The 19,798-nt window shown below is 41.2% G+C and overlaps 2 protein-coding genes across 3 annotated transcripts; one reads left to right on the top strand and one right to left on the bottom strand.

Moving 5' to 3' along the window:
* The first annotated feature begins 913 nt into the window (after positions 1-913).
* syt19 (synaptotagmin XIX) lies at positions 914-5,663 on the top strand. Its single transcript, XM_053427713.1, has 9 exons — positions 914-1,081; positions 1,779-2,013; positions 2,116-2,189; positions 2,588-2,695; positions 3,609-3,776; positions 4,019-4,168; positions 4,451-4,570; positions 4,849-4,960; positions 5,064-5,663. The coding sequence occupies exons 2-9, from the start codon at positions 1,779-1,781 to the stop codon at positions 5,369-5,371; spliced, it is 1,275 nt and encodes a 424-aa protein (XP_053283688.1). The 5' UTR covers positions 914-1,081; the 3' UTR covers positions 5,372-5,663.
* Positions 5,664-8,637: 2,974 nt separating this feature from the next.
* Positions 8,638-18,633, bottom strand: LOC128444252 (myosin heavy chain, fast skeletal muscle-like). 2 transcript variants are annotated; one of them, XM_053426611.1, is made up of 39 exons: positions 18,451-18,633; positions 18,206-18,349; positions 17,962-18,118; positions 17,842-17,869; positions 17,656-17,764; positions 17,468-17,560; positions 17,315-17,378; positions 17,135-17,233; positions 16,945-17,048; positions 16,676-16,814; positions 16,437-16,555; positions 15,987-16,136; positions 15,724-15,894; positions 15,330-15,630; positions 15,135-15,199; positions 14,962-15,049; positions 14,723-14,840; positions 14,511-14,634; positions 14,092-14,228; positions 13,749-14,004; positions 13,413-13,655; positions 13,154-13,330; positions 12,928-13,073; positions 12,733-12,823; positions 12,245-12,634; positions 12,002-12,128; positions 11,800-11,918; positions 11,522-11,718; positions 11,168-11,351; positions 10,921-11,086; positions 10,643-10,767; positions 10,212-10,520; positions 9,916-10,119; positions 9,692-9,817; positions 9,439-9,609; positions 9,230-9,334; positions 9,034-9,129; positions 8,784-8,915; positions 8,638-8,658 (listed from the first exon to the last, which is right to left on the bottom strand). In XM_053426611.1, exons 1-39 carry the CDS (start codon positions 18,631-18,633, stop codon positions 8,638-8,640), a joined length of 5,778 nt encoding a protein of 1,925 aa, XP_053282586.1. The 2 variants fall into 2 exon arrangements, with proteins under 2 accessions (XP_053282586.1, XP_053282585.1); XM_053426610.1 differs by having other exon boundaries at positions 18,427-18,633.
* Positions 18,634-19,798: the final 1,165 nt, after the last annotated feature.

The raw sequence follows: 19,798 nt of genomic DNA on the forward strand, positions 1-19,798 counted from the left end.
AACATCGCTTTACAACACCTGCTGCTTTGGTTATAGTGAGATGAGAGAGCAGAGCGGCCATTCAACAGGCAACTTGGAAAATACTGAATTTATCAAACCTCAATGCAAAGAACGTAGTGTCAAACTTACTGGATGTGGTTTTGCTCATAAATGTTTTGGAAAATGTTTGTAGCAGAGAAACAACACAGTTATAGCAATACTGTAACTTTTACTAAGCAACAGCGCCCCCTGCAGCCGCACATGGTTGGATTCAGTTGGGCGAGTGATTAACTGGTTTTCATGTGGAGAAAAACCTAAGTCTATCAATGTTTTGAGTGGAGCTCTGACTGTGTCGTCCCACTGGACTGAAACCCAACTGAACTCTGGATATTACCCATGATCCTCTCCTTCCTGAACCAATAGAACTGCTGCTATAACCAATCCACCAAATTCTGTTTAGACTTCTTCATATTTTATTGGTTTCCTGATGAATATTGATCTACTGATCTACAGTTCAGCTTCACTCTTCAACTTGCTGCTGGACTTGCTTTAGACCCATCAAAGTTACATAGAACAGACATCCAGGGAATGTTCTCCATATTCCAAATCTATTAACCTTCAAATTAATTTGGAAGCTGCTGCTTTAAGGTAAAACTGTTTCAAATTGTTGCTTTCAGGCCGGATTCAGTGCAGGAAGCAGCAGGGCCTGTGGTAATGGTAAATTCATGGATTATCTTACACACCCATTAATCCAATAATGTGAAATGACTGAGATTAGAATAAATGGAGAAAAGCCTTACAGAGGAGGAGGAGAGCCGGGGACCATGTCATGTGAAGCGCCCTCAAATATTCAAATCTAATCAAACTAGTTTGTCCAGATGGTGTGCAGGAAGTCTTGTGCTGGGAGAGTGTGTGTAGAGAGGAGAGAGGGAGAGTGTGTGAGTAGAGTTTAAAAACAGCGGAACAGTTAGACGTGTTTCTCTTGCAGAATAGTTCCATAGTGCTTGTGAGAGATTAAGTGCACGCAGCATGGATTCGTAGCACAGGAAATGATGTGCGTGCCTGAAGAGGAAGATTGCTGAAGTGTTATTAAGCACCTCAGGTAAGTGTTCATCTGTTTTCTTAATGTCATCATGTGTTCGTTCCTGATTGAAGCAGAAACAGAGGACCTGCACACTAATGAAAAATATCTCAGTTTACCAGCTTTATCTTTAAATGAGTTTTGAGCTCCTTCACGTTTCTTTATTTTGAGCTACTTCTCTGTAGATTTCCCTTTGCGGTGTCATATCACATCTTGCGTGAAGTGTGAGCACAATTTGACTCAACAGGTTCTGATAGGAGATATAAATGACTTTACCACCATGAGCCCTTCAGGGAGTGAAGGTGGAAACATTCTCCATATTCACACTCACTGAACCTTCAAACTCACTTTAATGAAGCTGCTGTTTTAGGGTAATGTTGCATGGTGTTGCTGTAAGTGTCATTAACAGTTGATATTAGTCCTGATGGGACGGTCTTTACAGGTTGTATCATGGTCCTTGCCCAGGGTTAGAATTCCAATGTAGTATAGAGGTTTATAAGAATATGAACTGCTCACTAATTCAAATACTGTCACTTCTACTCACTCATACTTCTCTTAGGGAACAATTATCGGTTACCACCTATCATCATCCATTGGTTTTGCTCTAGCCAACAAGCAGAAATCATGTAATGCTGCTATTGCTGCTTGTCTGATCTTTGACGCTCCACTGTTGCCATCAGAAGCTCCATACTCCCTCACCTGTGTTCCTGAATTGCAGATGTGTGTATTGACCACATGGAGGCAGAGAGTCACACTCACTCTGATGGACCATCCAGCTCCTGTCGAGCAACTCTCGGCTGCTGCAGAGCTGCAGATGCCGTTCTCAGACACGGTCAAGTACCTCATCCTGGGCGTCTCCGTGACTCTACTCCTGCTGGCCCTGGGCATCCTGGCCTGGCAGACCTTCAGATGCTGCACCAACACACACACCACATACACCCAGCAAGACACGGGTGAGTGGGGATAGGGCCACAGAACAAGACTGAACAGCACAGGTTGATGAAGCCTATAGTGTCTGACCAGTTCATAATGAACGTGTCTGATCTTCACTCTAGTGAACAGTGATGTGCTCGATTCAGATGAAAAGTCAACAACAGCAGGGAAGTACTCCGGAGCTCCAAGTATGAAGGTGAGCGAAGGAGATAGAGATTTTAAAAATCCTAAAATGTCATTTTCTAAACCCATATGACAAAGAAATGTAATTAAGCCTTGACATTTTACAGGTAAACCATATATAGATCAAAAGAAAACACAAATACAACCAAATATATCAAACTTAAAGTAAGAGAATAAGTATATTTCTTATGTAGAAAGTTTCTGCTTTGTTCATTCTGTAAAATCAAACATTTTATCGGTGGCGCTCTGTGTAGATTTTTCAAGTAAGAAACCATGTTTATGTGCTTAGAGATTAATGAGCAGACTTGTTCAAACTCAGGAGAGATGTGACTTGTGAAGTCAGATTACAGCTGGAGGAGCTGCAGTGGATAATAACACCACTGATGATGTGCATGTGTGCGCCCTCTCCAGGTGGAGGACGTCAGCACTGAGGTTCAGAGGCAGAGTCGTTGTTTGCCTCAGGCCTCCGGATCCAGCGAGGCAGAGGGAGACGAGGGCGAGCAGCTCAACGTTAAACAGGTAACAGACATTTCTGTTTAATCCTGACATGATGTGTAGATTCTCCTCTTAATTCATCTTAAATTAACAATTGAGGGTGAAGCTGGTTGCTAAATGGTTTGTGTGCATCCTAAATAGTATTTCAACCTATTTCCTCCTCACTCTGTTTTAAGGGACTCTTTTGCAGTTTGTAGAGTCAAGCTGTTTAAGTTGGGCTCTATAATTCCAATCAGACAAGAAATATCTTCTAGAAACTTAAATATATTGTAGCAAATTTCATGACAATCCACCAAATAACTTTAAGTATAGTTATTTCAAGTATAAATATATCTTTCATTATCCTGTGCAGCCAGCAGTGACCACATATGGTCAAATCCCTTTTGTATCAATACTCATAATAATCACAGTGAGACATTTGAAACAGCAGGGATAAATATTCACATCTGCATTTTGGCATATTAAAGCTACGGCCGGACGGAAGCAACAAACACTCAATACAAATTGTGGCTAGATTCGTCGAGGACTAAGAATAATAATAGTAATATTTCACTCTTAAACATTAATGTCAACCTCATGGTGGCGCAAGAGGATTCAGAATCCTTTCAGAATCTTTTCTACACATTCTTTGAAGAAACATGCAGATATTCAGATCAATATTCATAAACACGGCCCCTTCATGCCCTCATCTGCATCCCAGCTCATACCTACAAATTATCAAATACCATTAGGATTCATCCTCTGGAAACTAGAACGGTCAGGACAAAGTTTCATGTAAATCAATCCAATATTTGTATGAGAACTATTTACAACTTGCTCCCTTTAATCTATTTCTGTTAAGATTAACAAAGATGAAGCCCTGAGGAAACCGAAGATGTTAAACAGTATCAACACAAGGTGCTGGATGTATATTCCCTAACACGAGTTCTTGCACCAGGTGGATGGATCTCTTCGGTTCTCCCTGTACTACGACCAGCCACAGTCCCGTTTGGTGGTCACCGTCCTGCAGGTGGAGGGGCTTCAGGAGCTCAGCCAGACCTGCTGCCTCCAGCCATTTGTTAAACTACGACTCATGTTGGCAGGATCAGAGGGAGTGGACGTGGAGGTGGTTATCAAACACAGCATTGACATTATTATTTGTTGTCTTTTTGTGCTTTTTTGAACCAATAAAATTACTGAATTTTTGCATTGAATTTCAGAATTATAGATCGAATGCCACAGTATTTGATATTTGGGTTAAAATCTCCTTTTTTTTTTAACCATGCTCAAAAATGTGTCAGATTGTCTTTCAGTCCTTGGCGGCTCTGTACCAAATAAAGCTTATGGTTACTGTTGTGCTCCTCTTAGGGTGGAGGGACGTCTCCTGCACTGTGGACAGTGCTGCAGGAGTGGCAGACTCGCATTGTGAAAGACAGCTGTAACCCTTTATATGGAGATCAGTTCAGCTGCATTCTGCAGGATAAAGACGCACTTCATCACGTCAGCCTTAGGATGGAGGTCCTGCAGTAAACCCCTCTCACTCTCAGTAACTCTAAAATCCTATTCTATCATAGACGTAAAGAGGTACTATTTACTTTATACCTGCACTGACAACACATTTTCCAATTAAAAATGAATAAAACTACTTGCAGATGACAACTTTGCTGTCATACTGCAACGTCAGAGGGATTTTAAGCTCTAAGCCCTACAGTCATAGTGCAGAATTGACAGTGCATTCATGTGAGGAAAGGAAAATGTGTTTTCTTACTGTGTTTCGTCATGTATCCGTGTGTTTCTCAGGTGTGGGACTTTGATAAATTCTCGAGACACACGTTGTTGGGAGGGGTGAGGGTTCCTTTCGGGAAGCTCAACGTCTCTCACCCTCTGGAGCTGCACGAGGATCTGCAGCGACCCCAGAAGGTACAGCAGCCATGTTCTGTGACACTGCACAAACAGACTCATTTAAAATGTCATGGGTAGTCAGGAAGAAAGGCTTTTCCTACATGTCCCACTTTAATGAGTAGCATGAAGTAATTTCCAAAACTTAGAATGAGGATGTGTTGAATATACAATTTCCCTCATTAGATGATTATTGTTGTTTAACTCAACAAACTAACTTAATTTAACTGCAACTTTAAAAGTCAAAATTTGCATAAGGGGGGAAAGGAAAGAAGTGTTGATCCTCTCACTCTGGACAGGATCGTGTCGGAGAGGTGCTGCTGTCACTGAAGTTTCTTCCCACTTCTCAGAGGCTTGAGGTTGGTCTGCTAAAGGTCAGAACAGTCCCCACTGAGATATGCTCAGATGCCGGTAAATAACAAACCTCTTTACAAATGTAAAACCATCAGAAACCATACACACAGTCACAGTGTAACGTATAGAGTTACTGATTTGCTGTTCTTGTGTTGTACAGCCGTTTACGTCAGGATCAGTGTCCAGTGTAATCATTGCAAGCTCAGGTCGCAGAAGACCTCGGTGGAGGCCCGGTGCCGGGTGAACGTCTTCAACGAGGTGCTCATGTTCTCGCTGCCCGAGTTTCCTGTGGAGCGGTGTAAAATCATAATCTCTGTGTATGAGACTCACACGAGCTGGAAATCCCCCAAACATCTGATAGGACAGTTGACTGTGGGGAAGGAGAGGAGAACGGAAGACGAGCACTGGAACTGGATGATGCGCTCAGTCCGGCAGCCTGTAGCAAAGTGGCATGGCCTGCTGATCTGATCTGTGGTTTATAAACCCACTTCTTAAATCTCCCCGCCTGCTTGTGTTTAAAGCTGTTGTTCTTCTTTGTTCAGCTGTTGAGAGATGGGCAGCTGTTGAAGTTAAGGACAAACACGGACTCCTTTACTCTCGACTCCAAAGTGATTTAACAAAGAGTTCTTCCTGCCTCAATCAGGAAAGAGGAGTCACTACTAATCTGAGACTTCAGGATTCACAATCTACTCATTCACTTACAGTGCATCTTTCTTTCTTTTTATTTTCAAATCACATTTTATTGAAAAGGATCTTATCAACTGACTTTTTTACTCCTTTCATCAAGATTACTTGAGTGTTGTACCTACTGTACTCGATCAGTGAATACCTGTTAATTGTGTTGTTGACATATTCATCTTTAAGCTGTGTTGTACTATTGTAATTGCTCTACTGAAAGTTTATTAAATCTTTATATTCCAGCTCAACACAATATTACATAAATCTTTATGCTTATAGCCAACAATTTATATTATATTATTTATTGAACGATTTTACCTGATGCCGTATAATTATGTTTGTCTTGGGTTTTCTTCATTTGTCCCAAGTGAAGTATTTTGCAATGGCTAAAGTTGAAATGACCGACATAAATAAAATAATTATTAATATGATTTTTTGAAATACACTCCTGATCAAAATCTTAAGACCAGTTAAAAAATTGCATGAATTTGAATTTTGCACTGTTGGATCTTAGGAAGGTTCTAAGTAGAGCTTCAAAATGTGAAAAGAAGAAATGGGAACAAGAGACCAAAAGTTGTGAGCAGGCAATTTATTGAAAACAACAATTTAACTCAAATAGGCTGTTCATCAGCTGATCAAAAGTTTAAGACCACAGCCTTTAAAAGCCAAAATCTGTGCAAACATTTGAATTCCATGTCATTTCCTGTCAAGTAATCACACTGTGAAGATCTCTTGATGGCAAAGGCAAAAAAGCTCACCGTCTTTGAACGTGGTAGGATTGTTGAACTACATAAACAAGGCCTCTCACAACGTGCCATCGCTGCTGAGGTTGGACGCAGTAAGACAGTCATTTTGCATTTCTTAAAAGATCCTCAGGGTTATGGAACAAAAAAATCAAGTGGTAGACCCCAAAAAATCTCACCGGCGCTGAGCCGGAGGATCCGAATGGCTGTCCGTCAAGACACGGGACGATCCTCGTCCCAAATTAAGGCCATTACTGGTGCTGACTGCAGCCCAATAACCATCAGACGGCATCTGCGAAGGAAGGGCTTCAAAAACAAGAAACGTCTTCAAAGGCCACGTCTCCTTCAACGCCACAAAATTGCCCGTTTAGACTTTGCAAGGGAGCACCAAACATGGGACATTCAAAGGTGGAAGAATGTTTTATTCTCTGACGAGAAAAAATTTAACCTTGATGGTCCTGATGGCTTCCAACGTTACTGGCATGACAAGGAGATGCCACCTGAGAGGTTTTCTACGCGGCACAGTGGAGGGGGCGCCATCATGATCTGGTGTGCGTTTTCCTTCAATGGAACAATGGAGCTCCAGGTTGTGCAGGGCGTCAAACAGCAGCTGGCTATGTGGAGATGTTGCAGCGGGCATCCCTCATGACTGAGGGCCCTCGTCTGTGTGGTAACGACTGGGTTTTTCAGCAGGACAACGCTCCAATTCACAACCAACCAAGACCAAGACTTTTTTCCAGGAGAATAACATCACTCTTTTGGACCATCCTGCGTGTTCCCCTGATCTTAATCCAATTGAGAACATTTGGGGAATGATGGCAAGGGAAGTTTACAAAAATGGACTTCAGTTCCAGACAGTGGATGCCCTTCGTGAAACCACCTTCACCACTTGGCGCAACATTCGCACTAGCCTTTTGGAAACACTTGCATCAAGCATGCCAAAACGAGTTTTTGAAGTGATCAACAATAATGGTGGAGCTACTCAGTCTGTTTTGAGTCAGTTTTTGACACTTTAATTTCTGTTTTAGGAGGGTTTTTTTTTTTTTTTTAGCTGTGGTCTTAAACTTTTGATCAGGTGATGAACAGCCTACTTCAGTTAAATTGTTGTTTTCAATAAATTGCCTGCTCACATCTTTTGGGCTCTTGTTCCCATTTCTTCTTTTTGCATTTTGAAACTCTACTTAGAACCTTCCTAAGATTCAACAGTGCAAAATGCAAATTCATGCAATTTTTTAACTGGTCTTAAGATTTTGATCAGGAGTGTATATTATTTAATCAGTATAACTACACGCACCCATTATGGACTGCTATTTAAGTCAGGTTCACTTTTCAACTGTGCAATATTAATTCTGTCTGTACTATGCGATGGTTCAAGTGCAATCCATTCACCGTACGTATTCTCACACTTGTTGGAACATGGTTCTTGTGAAAACACAGGCCTCCTCTTCGGCCTTCATGGGTAGCAAAAGCTTTAAACCACGGTGTGAAAAAGCCACCAGGGTCAACTCCAATTGGTCACTCTGGCCCCCATGACCTGTGAGGTCACCGGGCCAATATAAGATCACTTCTCCCCCGCTTCTTTCTTTTCACCAACCTTCCAAGGAGGAAGGCTGCCAGCCTCTCTTCCTGCTTCGGCGAGGGAAGATCCCTGATTTCTCCAGCTCGCATCCTTTCTCCACATCCAACGAGAGGAGCGCAGAGGTGCAGCTCCCGGGTCATCTCGCTAAGGAAACTGGCAGGACGAACTGCCCACTGCACAGCAACCTCTTTTCCCTTTCCAAGGACGGGTAACATAACTGGGCTTAATAATTATATTAGCTAAGCAAGACTGTTTATTCGATTCTGTGTGATGTTTATGAGCTTGATATGTGTTGTGATATTTTGGGTTATAAGTTATTCGAAAGTAAGATTAGTTTGTAATGCTCTTCACGGTCATTCTTTGCAGTTTAGTCTACACTCTTTGTCTAACTCAGCCTGGTTGCCACGGGTAAAATAATCCGTAGCTACCGTGAGTTCAAACAGTTTCACTGCTAGCAAGGTAAAACCTGATAACATCACGACATGCAGGCAAAAGTTGATTTTGAAAATTATTGGTGAGTAAATCATGCTGATATGCATCTAAATAACTACAGCTTATTGGTAAAACCCAGGAAGAGACTTTAAAAGAGGGGACGGACAAATTGTTTCTCAGCAGAAACAGGCAGATGAAAATAAAATTAGAGACATCAATAAATTTATAAAAATATAGTTTATTTTGACAGCATATTTCACCTCATATTATATGATTTGAAACAGGCGATCAGCCGATGAGCTTTATTCAGCTGCCTCTTTACCCTGAAAAACACCAAGAAACAAAAAGTATTGATCAGGTTCCTTTCAAACATCTTTAACCTGCAGTGATTTTCTTCCACAATAATTTCCAATTTTTATTTGTTTACCAAACAGAATTGTAGATTTACCTTTCCGGAGTCACGGGTCTTGGCTCTCAGTTTGTTGACCTGGGACTCTGCAATGTCAGCACGTTCCTCAGCCTCCTCCAGCTCATGCTGGACCTTCCTGCACTTGGACAGGTGGACATTGGCCTGCTCCTCCTGGAAGACAAAACAGGGCGAATGGTTAAATGACCAGAAGATATACTGCACATGAGATATGATGTCGTCATGTCATTGTCGTCATGTCATTGTTTAAAAATTAATGTTTTGCCCTTACCGCTTCCTCAGACTGCCTCTTGTAGGCCTTCACCTTGAGCTGCAACTTGTCAACCAGATCCTGCAGCCTGGAAACGTTTTTCTTGTCTTCCTCAGTCTGTAGTTGAAAATACATAGATTTTTATGTTTTAAAGGGAAGTATATTTTTACATTTGCTTGTTTTGTACTATACACATTAAATGTCAAAGTGACTCTACCTGGTAGGTGAGCTCCTTCACTCTCCTCTCATACTTGCGGACACCCTTAACAGCATCTGCTCCACGTCTCTGTTCAGCTTCAATCTCTGACTCAAGCTCGCGCACCTTTTGAAAAAAAGACAAATGCATTCTCAGTTTACATTACAAGTTTTTGATGTTTTTTTTTTAACTTTGTCTATATGTGTATAATCCTAAGATGATTCTCTTACCCTAGACTCCAGTTTCTGGAGCTGCTTCTTGCCACCCTTCATGGCCAGGTTCTCAGCCTCATCCAGGCGGTGCTGCAGGTCCTTAACAGCAACCTCCAGGTTCTTCTTCATCCTTTCCAGGTGAGAGCTAGTATCCTGCTCCTTCTTCAGCTCCTCAGCCATCATCGCAGCCTGGAAAACACAATATTTGATTTAGAAATGTCAAAAAACGATTAGTAGAAAGTATTGATAATAAGTAAAAACTTAGGCTTACATCAGTGATGGCTTTCTTAGCCTTATCCTCTGCATTCCTTGCTTCCTGAACAGTGTCATCAACTTCACTCTGGACCTGAGTCAGGTCAGACTCAAGCTTCTTCTTGGTGTTCAGAAGGCTTGTGTTCTAAAGGATGAAAAAATGAAGTAACTTAAGTAATCAACATTTCATGTTGTTTAACGTTTCATTGGTTTTATATATTGAAGTACTGTATAGTTGTTCACCTGAGAGTGCAGAAGTCCAACACGCTCACTGGCATCCACCAGCTCCTGTTCAGCGACTTTGCGACCTCTCTCTGTCTGTTCCAGAGCCACTCTAAGTTCCTCAATTTCAGCCACCATCAGACCGTTCCTGCGATCCACCATAGCAGCTTGTTCCTTTAGGTCGTCCGCGGCTCTAACAGCATCATCAAGGTGGAGTTGAGCATCCTAGTGAATAGACAGCAGGAAAATACACGAATGAATCTCAAAATATACTCAATATACTGTAGTTTGTACAACAGCAGTATGTTTGACAATACCTTCAGCTGTGCCTGCACATTCCTCAGCTGCTTCTGGGACTCAGCCGACTGGCGATTGGCATGGCTGAGCTGAATCTCCATCTCATTCAGGTCTCCCTCCATCTTCTTCTTGATTCTCAGGGCATCGTTCCTGCTCCTGACCTCAGAATCCAGAGTGCTCTGCATAGAGTCAGTCACCCGCTGGCTGTTTCTCTTGATCTGCTCCATCTCCTCATCTTTTTCTGCCAGCTTCCTGTCCACCTCACCCTTGATCTGGTTGAGCTCCAGCTGGACACGCAGGATCTTAGACTCTTCATGTTCCAGAGTTCCCTGATGACATCATAGAGTTAGATTTTTGTCCTTACCGTCAGGATTTTAGCCCAATATACTGCATTGTCCCAGATTTGTAATTATTTCTCCTCAGAAAATCTCCCTGGATAAAACAAAAGTACCTCAGCCTCCTCAAGAGCTGTCTGGATCTCAGATTTCTCTGTCTCCACCTGCTTCTTGGACTTCTCCAGCTCATGGATGCTCTTGCCAGTCTCACCAATCTGTTCAGTCAGATCAGAGATCTCCTCTGCAGAAAGAAACACATTATATATTGTCAAGACTTGAAATGTAAAATAGAAACACTAACACAAAATGTGTTGATTATAATCAAAGACAATCAGTTAAGAACTCAAACACAAAAATATTAATACGTTATTCTCGATGTCAGGTGGGAACTCACGTTGCAGGTTCTTGTTTTCACGCTTCATGGTCTCCAGCTGATCCAGAGCTTCCTCATAAGAGTTCTTCATCTTGAACAGCTCAGTGCCGAGAGAACGAGCCTCCTTCAGAGATCCCTCAAGCTCTGACTGACCCTCCTCATACTTCTGCTTCCAGTCTGCCAACACCTAAATAACACAATTTGTTGTGTTCAGATAGATATTCAGCAATACAAAGACATGTAAAAAAAAGTTGTATGAATTGGCCACCTTGTCGAAGTTCCTCTGCTTCTTGTCCAGGTTAGCAGCCAGTCCATTAGCCCTCTCCACATCAATCATGAGGTCCTCCACCTCACTCTGAAGCCTCTGTTTGGTTTTCTCCAGAGAAGCACACTTGGAGTTCACAGCCTCAATCTGCTCCTCAGCCTCCTGCAGACGCTGAGCCAGCTTTTTCCTTTGAAACATTTGCAAATTTTCTCTCAATCAAAATATCTTGTAAACTTTTACAGATATTCTTACATATATCAAATTAAATAAAGACAGTAAAGTAATGTTTCACAGCTAAATGTACAAAATATATGCAAAGAAAATATCGGGTAATTTATAAGTTTGAATGTTACTCACTTGGACTCCTCAAGCTCCTCAGTGCGCTGAATAGCATCAGTTTCATACTTAGTTCTCCACTGAGCCACCTCACTGTTGGCCTTGGACATTCCACGCTGCAGCTCAGCCTTGGCCTCCTGCTCCTCCTCAAACTGTTCCCTCAGCAGGTCACAGTCATGGCGGGCTGATTGCAGTCCATGGGCAAGAGCGTTCTTGGCCTAGGATAAGAAATATTATTGAATGTGTAGAACTTTTAAATCTTATACAACGAGGCAAGGACACACTGAGAGTTTTCTTACCTTAACCTCCTCTTCAATCTGTCTCTTAAGCTCTTCAATCTGTTGAGTGTAGGCCTGTTTGCCTCTCGTCAGCTGGGAGACAAGAGCCTCTTTCTCTTCAATTTGACGGCCGAACTCACCTTTTGTGAAAATAAAAAACATTAGCTTCTTTTCAGTTTCTGTTTGATCTGTCTCAAACTGAAGATCGCTGTCATTTGCATACCATTTTCTGTCAGGAGACGGGCTTTCTGTGCACCCAAGTCATTCGCTTGACGAACAGTTTCATCATTCTTGGTCTTCAGTTCACTAAATTGGTCCTCAAGAGTACGGCACATCTTTTCCAGATTTCCCTTGAGAAAAAAGGAACAGAAAAGAAAGATTTAAATTTTAGCGCAAATATGCAATTTTTTTTTTTTTAATGTATAGAAAATGCATTTAAAACTCTAATATTTCATTTATTTTGTACCTTTGCTTTGGCAACAGCCTCCATGTTGCTGGAGAGGTCATCAATCTCCATTTTGTATTCACTCTTTTCCTTTTCAAGCTTCTGCTTGACACGCTGGAGGTTATCGATCTGCTCTCCCAGCTCAGCAACGCTGTCAGCCTGCTTCTTGCGAAGAGCGGAAGCAGTGGCTTCATGCTGCAGAGTGGACTCCTCAAGGTCACGACGGAGCTTCTGGAACTCAGCTTCCCGCTTCTTGCTCATCTCAATCTGAGCAGCAGTGGCACCTCCAGCCTCCTCTAGTCTCTCACTGATCTCCTCAAGTTCCCTGGAGAGGTCAGCCCTCTGCTTCTCAACCTTGGCACGAGCAGCACGCTCAGCCTCAATCTCCTCCTCCAGTTCCTCAATACGGGCCTGTTTCAAGTATATGTTTTATTGTTTAGTGAAAATTAAATGTGAAACACAAAAACCTGAAAGCATTTTGTGTTTTGTTTAAAGCATTATGTTCATACCTGAAGCTCCTTGATCTTCTTCTGAAGCTGAGATCCCATAGACTGCTCATCCTCAATCTTGCTCAGGAGTTGGCTGATTTCAAAATCTTTCCTGTGAGAGTGACAAAGTTCATAGTAAGAGTTCATTCATGCTATTGGACATGACCAAAAACATGATGGTAATTTGTAATAGGGAGGGAAACCAAATTTGGATACTTTTTCGTTTTCTCATCAGACTGCTGCTTGTCATTCTCAAGATCCATGATGGATTCCTGGGCCAGTTTCAGATCACCCTCGAGCTTCCTCTTGGCTCTCTCAAGGTCCATACGCAGTTTCTTCTCTTGTTCCAGAGAACCCTCCAGCTGAACATTGAGACATTGAGATTGTGAATATAATGCTAAAGAATCTTGTTTTGTCGACTTAAGTGACATTGTAAACTTACATCATCGACTTGCTGCTCAAGCTTTGTCTTGGCCTTGGTCAGAGTGTTGACTTTGTCTTCCTCAGCCTGCAGGTCATCAAGAGTCTGTTGATGAGCCTCCTGAAGGGCTTTCTTCTCCTTAGTCAGCTTAGCAATGCTCTCATCTTGAGAGGCCATCTCCTCTGTCAGGTTCTTAACCTATGTTTGCAAGTAAAATGTTATTAAACACATAGTAAACATGAATTAACTTGATATGCTTAACATTTTCATATTTACAAACCTTGTTTTCAGTGGCATGTTTCTCTTTCTCCACCTTGGCCAATGTAAGCTCCAGATCGTCAATATCCTTCTTGAGCTCAGAACATTCATCTTCCAGCTTTCTCTTTTTAGCAGTAAGCTCAGCATTCATTTCCTCTTCATCCTCAAGTCTCTCAGTTGTTTCTTTGAGTTTGGCTTCCAGCTGAATCTTGCTCTTGATAAGTCCCTCACATCTTTCCTCAGCATCTGACAGATTGTCTCCTTCCTGTGTCATTTTATGAACAAATCAAGTGTGAGCCCATCATTATTTGACCTACAAAACAGGAACAATTGCAGGTACAATCTGAGATTTACTTACAGATGCCACTTGGAGCTGCAGATCGTTCTTCTCTTGCAGAAGAGACACCATCTTCTCCTCTAGCTCCTTCTTCTTGGCCAGGGCAGTAGCCAAGTTAGTTGTCATCTTTTCATAGTTTTCCTTCATCTCTGACAGCTCCTTCTCAGTTTCAGCACTCTTCAGCAGAGGCTTGATCTTGTAGTAAACCTTCATCCATGGCCAATGTTTGACATTCATGAATGAGCGTACGTTGTACTGGATGGAGTAGATGGCTTCCCTGCAAAGGAGAAATTGTTGTTATGAGAATTTTTGCAGATTTTTCACCCCATGTCTTTTTGGCCAAAATGTATTGTTTTCAACTTGCCTCCTCTCCGTCATCTTCACAAACTCCTTTCTCATGAGGTAAGCACGGCAGAGAGCCTGAGTCATTGTGACCAGAGCTGCAAGCTTTTCATCTCTCATCTCCTCAAGGGTACCCAGCAGACCAGCCTTGAAGAACACCTGCATAAACAGAATATATAAATGAACTTTCAGGTATCCCAAATTGTTAAAGACTGACAAGGCAAAAATGCTTCATAAATGCACACATAAGATAAAGGCTTTGAAACTATACCATTGATGAGTAATTGCTCCAGGTGCATGGTCTAATTTTACACAAACTTACTTCGAACATTTAATAAACCTTGAGGTACAATGCTGATTATCAGACAAACAAAATGACTAAGAAAAATCTACCTCCTCTGTAATTTTACCAACAGTAAAAAAAGGAAACATGGTGCTTACCTTTGTGTGTCCAAATCTGTACTGGTCATGATCAACATCAATCGATCCGAGCAGCTTTTCTGAAGCCTTCTTGTTGTCAATGAACTGGCCCTCAGGAATGACACTGGCATTCAATACCTTGTACCTTTTAATAAAGAAGATATTGGTCTCTGTAAGTATTTTTTGGAGTTTGTGACAACATTTTTAAATGTCATAAATATATTCATTGGTACCTCTGCTTGAAGTCACCATATTGGATTCTGCTGGGGAAACCTTTTCTGCAGATTCTGATACCCTCCAGCACACCGTTACACCTCAGCTGGTGGATGACCAGGAAGTTCTCCATCAGTCCTATTTCATAAGAGATTTCATTATTACTCTTGTGAATAGTTATACTCCTCATTGAACCAGCACTGAACTGAAACCATACTAACAAAAAAACATGCCATTCCCCAAAGAGTTCAAATCTTACCTGGAGTCTTTGACTCATTGGGAATCAGACAACGCACAAAGTGAGGATGGGTGCTCCTCAAGTTAGTCATCAGCTTGCCCAAGTTTTCCTGTAGATGCAAAACAGAAAGTTAGGTAATTTCTGTATAACATAATGTGTGATGTTATTTCTTGGTTTACAATGCCAAAGCTTACCCTAAACTGTGAAGACACAGTCTGCATAGAGCCTCCCTTCTTCTTGCCTCCCTTCTTTCCAGCCTCTGTTGATAATTTCAAGTAGAATTATTTTTGTGAGAAACTGAATACATACAGAGTCAAATTGCCACATTGAATAAAGAGTAATACAATATTAAAATATGTTTTAATTGAACAGCTAATTGTGTATCATACCCTCAACAACAGGTGGATACAGGCCAGCCAGCAGTTTCACTGATGACTTCTGGTACAGCTGCAGAACAGACTCATTCAGTGGGTCCTTGTTCTTGTCCAGCCAGCCACAGATATTGTAGTCCACTGTACCAGCATAGTGCACCAGGGAGAAGTGGGCCTCAGCCTTGCCCTTTGCAGGTTTTGGCTTCTCAAATGCTTTGTTCTTGCCAAGATGCTGATCATAGAGCTTATTCTTGAAGGATGTGTCATCAGCCTTAGGGAACATGCACTCCTCTTCAAGGATGGAGAAGATGCCCATGGGCTAGATGAAAGTACAGAGAAATAAAGTATATCATGAAGTGACTGTTGTTTTTTGGAGAATCTCATACAATAGAATCATAAAATTGGTGTTTACCCTTTCAATCAGCTCAATGCAGGCGGCCAAGTCCATACCGAAGTCAATGAACTCCCAGATAATACCCTCCTTCTTGTACTCCTCTTGCTCCAGGACGAACATGGTGTGGTTGAAGAACTGTTGCAGTTTCTCATTGGTGAAGTTGATGCACAGTTGCTCCAAGGTGTTGAACTGTGAGGTGACAAATAGTCAGCCTGATGCTCATAGACAACAGGAAAGGATATGTCTTATTTTAATAATGAGTTGAAGTGTGTTAAGATTACATCAAAGATTTCAAAGCCGGCGATATCCAGGACACCAATATAGTAATTCCTCTGCTGCTTAGTGTCCAACATCTGGTTGATACGGATGACCATCCACAAGAACATCCTCTCATAGATGGACTTGGCCAGGGCAGTCACTGAGTTGTTCACCTGAAGAAGAATGGAAAAAAAAAATCTGTAGGCTTCTGTATAGTTGTTTTGTAAAATGCTGTGCTACTGTATTTTTGCAATTAATAGTCAATAAAAAAATAACACACCCAGTACATCTCAATCTCTTTAAATCTCTGGACAGCTTAAAAAAACTGCCCAAACACCCCCTGTTCACGAAGGCCTTTGGCCTCAGTGAATGCTCCACCGTGCCATTAGTATATATATATATATATATGTGTGTGTCATCATTAAAAAAATATATATTCACTAAGATATTAGAAATTAATTATTTATGTTTACCTGAGGTACAGTCTGTCCCTTGGTGACAAACTCATTTCCGACCTTCACTCTGGGATAGCACAGACCCTTCAGCATGTCAGCGGAGTTCAGACCCAACAGGTAAGCAACCTTGTCAGCATCTGAAAATGGTTTCATTATTTATTATGTAGTATTGTGTATATTTGTGTGTTCATGACAGAACAAAACCAGTGTGATTGAGAACTTCTGCTGTTCACTTTGATATGATTTCAGATAGTCACCTTCTGTGCCATCGGGTTCAGCCTGCTCCTCACGCTGCTTCTGCTTGAACTTCATGTTACCATGGTGGATCACAGCACCAGTAAACTTGTAGATGGCCATCTTCTCCTCACCAGTGAAGCCCAGGATATCAATAGCATTCTGTGTTCAGAAGATAAATATTTTACAAAACATCTCCAATTTGGAAATATGCATTCATAAGATCACATTGGATATCATACACATCAGATGTATGCAATAAGTTAAATATGAAAAAAACTCGATTACTCACATCAGTGGCTTCCAGCTCAACTTTGTCATCAATGCTGGCCACAGTGATCTGACCCATGCTGATCAAGGGGAAGTCGTAGGGGTTGGTTGTGATGAGTGACGCCTCTGAAAATAAAAAAAATTTTAGTTGGAGTTTTTCACAGAATAACTCTTATGTACATTTACAATTGTGCAAGTCTCAATCTCTTTACCAACTATCCCCGGTATGTGGTTTGTCATCATCTGGTAGAAGATGTGGTAGCCTCTCTCTTGAGAAAGCTGGTATGTCACTCTTGACTTCTCCAGCAGATCTACAAATGTTGATCATCAGTCACAACCTGGTCAGTCCTGAATTTCAGTCATCTACACTTGCTTTGAGGATTATTACTTACATGTCTCAATGTCAGCACTGGCCAGTTTGCCGGTTGTGCCGAAATGGATTCTGATGAATTTACCCTGTTTAGAAGATTGAAATTGTTGTCATCTCCCCACATAACCAATGTCTAACAATAATTTATTCTTGTACAAAATATACCCATACTTACAAAGCGAGAAGAGTTGTCATTCCTCACAGTTTTAGCATTACCGTAGGCCTCCAGCAGGGGATTGGCTGCAATAATCTGATCCTCCAGTGACCCCTATTATCCAAGTTTAGAAATTAAATCAGAAAATAACCTTCTTTCACAACCTATACTCTACTTTACTTGGACTCTATGGGGTCATCACAACATACCTGAATCTTGCTTGTATCCTTCTTCTTTTCTCCTCCTGCCACTGCGATTGTGGCGAAGTACTGGATGACACGTTTCGTGTTCACAGTCTTTCCAGCACCAGATTCTCCACTGGGTATGAACACAGACTTGTAAGAATTTGCTCAACATATTTGAGTTAAAAAATAATTCTACAGATATGAACTTACGTGATCAAGACAGACTGGTTCTCCCTATCTGTGAACATAAAAAACAAATGAATTAAACACATTTCTTTCAGTTAAACATCATTCTGTATACTGTGTACAAATTCTACAATAAGGACATACCAGTGAGCATGTTCTGATAAGCGTTGTCAGAGACGGAGAAGATGTGGGGTGGAGCCTCCATACGCTTCTTGCCTCTGTAGGCACTTACAACTTCAGGATCGTACACTGGGAGCCATTTATAAGGGTTAACAGTGGCACAGAACAACCCAGAGTAGGTCTGAAAGTGAACATAGAGATAAACAGTTAACTCCATGTTTAGTTTGAGATTTCAATATAACTTATTGCGCTTTAAAGATAGTCTTACGTAGATCATCCATGCTGCATAACGCTCTTTGAGGTTATACAGGACAGAGGCTTCATTGAGATGGGTCATCATGGCCATGTCCTCAATTTTGTCGAACTTGGGAGGGTTCATTGGATGGACATCGTCTTCTTTATATACCTTCTCCTGCAACAGGACATTGGTTACATTTACAACTGAGAACACACTTTACTTTCAGTTGAGTCTTATTTTATGATACAAACCTCCTGAGTGTCCAGGACTTTGACGGTGACTTTGGCACCATCTTTCTTCACGATTGTTCCCTTCAAGTACAGCTCTTTGACATCGGCCACATAGCAGGCAGTCTTGGCATCAAAAGGTGCGCTTTGAGCCTCAATTCTCTCCCTCTCTGGCTTACGCAGGTATATGGCTGCTTTGCCATAAATGGCCATCTCCGCGTCCGTACTCATGGTGACAGTTTACTTCTGTGAGGCAATAGCAAAGAAGAGTAATGTTATTTATCTGTGTCAAACCTCTTATCTTCAGCTGATATAACTGAACTGACTAAAAAACTGTATTGAACCTCTTAATTAACCTATCTATATTTAATCAATGTCCGTCCATCCCCACCAGTGACTTGACCTGTGTTTAGTTTATATTGATCTGAATAACTATAACCTTTACAACTCTCTGAACAAAAACTGGAAAACTTGAATAAATCTTTTGCATGAAATAAGTTCAAAGTTCATTAAAAAAAACAGTTGCCTTTACCTGACCCTCTCTCTTCAAGATCGGTTATATTCCACAATCCTGTTGAAATCATAGACCACATTTTCAGTTAATGATGATAGTGTTAAACCTACATTTGTTAAACAACCACTGCTGATTAATTAATATTTTAAAGACATTGTCAATGAAAGCTGTCTAACAGACAGAAGATGAGTCTACCTCAAGCAGGAGTCTTCGGAGGTCTGCTACCACGCTGGTGTGTCTTGTTGGACCCTTTATATTGGAACTAACTTGCTTAGACAGCTGAAGCTATATATGTGACTGATGCCAAATAGGGTGTGGAGGAGTTTCTGTAGACATATTTTGAAAATGTCCTAAAACAGTTTTTTTTTCCTTTATTTGTTTATTTAACATTTTATTTAAATGTATCAATCTTGAAATCTTTTCTTGTCAATCCAAGGAAATACATAGGGGCATAGTTGCACATGATGCATTGGTATCTCTAATTATATGAGTTATAGTTGTATAGCATGTTTTATTTATAGAAAGTATTATGTTCCCTCCAATCATGTCCCAGAGGCTGCCTTGGATGTTATTACCACTGAGTCATCAGTGAATGTCACAGCTTGCAAGATCTGTTTTCCATTTACCCTCTTACGCACAAATGAAGGAGCAGATATTCTTTAATGTCAATCAATACAGCTTTATTCACAGGCTCTCATTTCAATCAGGTTTACAAGCGTGGCAACCTAAATCATCTTTATGGGCTTCATATCTATTTTCTGCCTTTTTAAGAGTTTGAGTTCCACCAGTCCTGAGTGTTACCCTTTTGGTTGGAAGGAAGCCAAGTGTTATTAATTGTCAATATCGTAATTTGATCCTAATCTGTAATTGGTATATTTAAAA

The sequence above is a fragment of the Pleuronectes platessa genome, chromosome 7, assembly GCF_947347685.1.
Source record: "Pleuronectes platessa chromosome 7, fPlePla1.1, whole genome shotgun sequence".
Classification (NCBI taxonomy): domain Eukaryota; kingdom Metazoa; phylum Chordata; class Actinopteri; order Pleuronectiformes; family Pleuronectidae; genus Pleuronectes; species Pleuronectes platessa.

What these genes read in the sequence shown, in the direction of transcription:
- syt19 (XM_053427713.1), top strand. Translation starts at nt 1,779, where the DNA reads ATGTGTGTATTGACCACATGGAGGCAGAGAGTCACACTCACTCTGATG. An exon ending in ACGTCAGCCTTAGGATGGAG is followed by an intron (nt 4,169 to 4,450) that starts GTCCTGCAGTAA and finishes TGTGTTTCTCAG; the next exon opens with GTGTGGGACTTTGATAAATT. An exon ending in ATCTGCAGCGACCCCAGAAG is followed by an intron (nt 4,571 to 4,848) that starts GTACAGCAGCCA and finishes CACTCTGGACAG; the next exon opens with GATCGTGTCGGAGAGGTGCT.
- LOC128444252 (XM_053426610.1), bottom strand. Translation starts at nt 18,633, where the DNA reads ATGAGTACGGACGCGGAGATGGCCATTTATGGCAAAGCAGCCATATAC. An exon ending in AAGTCCTGGACACTCAGGAG is followed by an intron (nt 18,350 to 18,426) that starts GTTTGTATCATA and finishes GTCCTGTTGCAG; the next exon opens with GAGAAGGTATATAAAGAAGA. An exon ending in TATGGTGACTTCAAGCAGAG is followed by an intron (nt 14,635 to 14,722) that starts GTACCAATGAAT and finishes CTTTATTAAAAG; the next exon opens with GTACAAGGTATTGAATGCCA.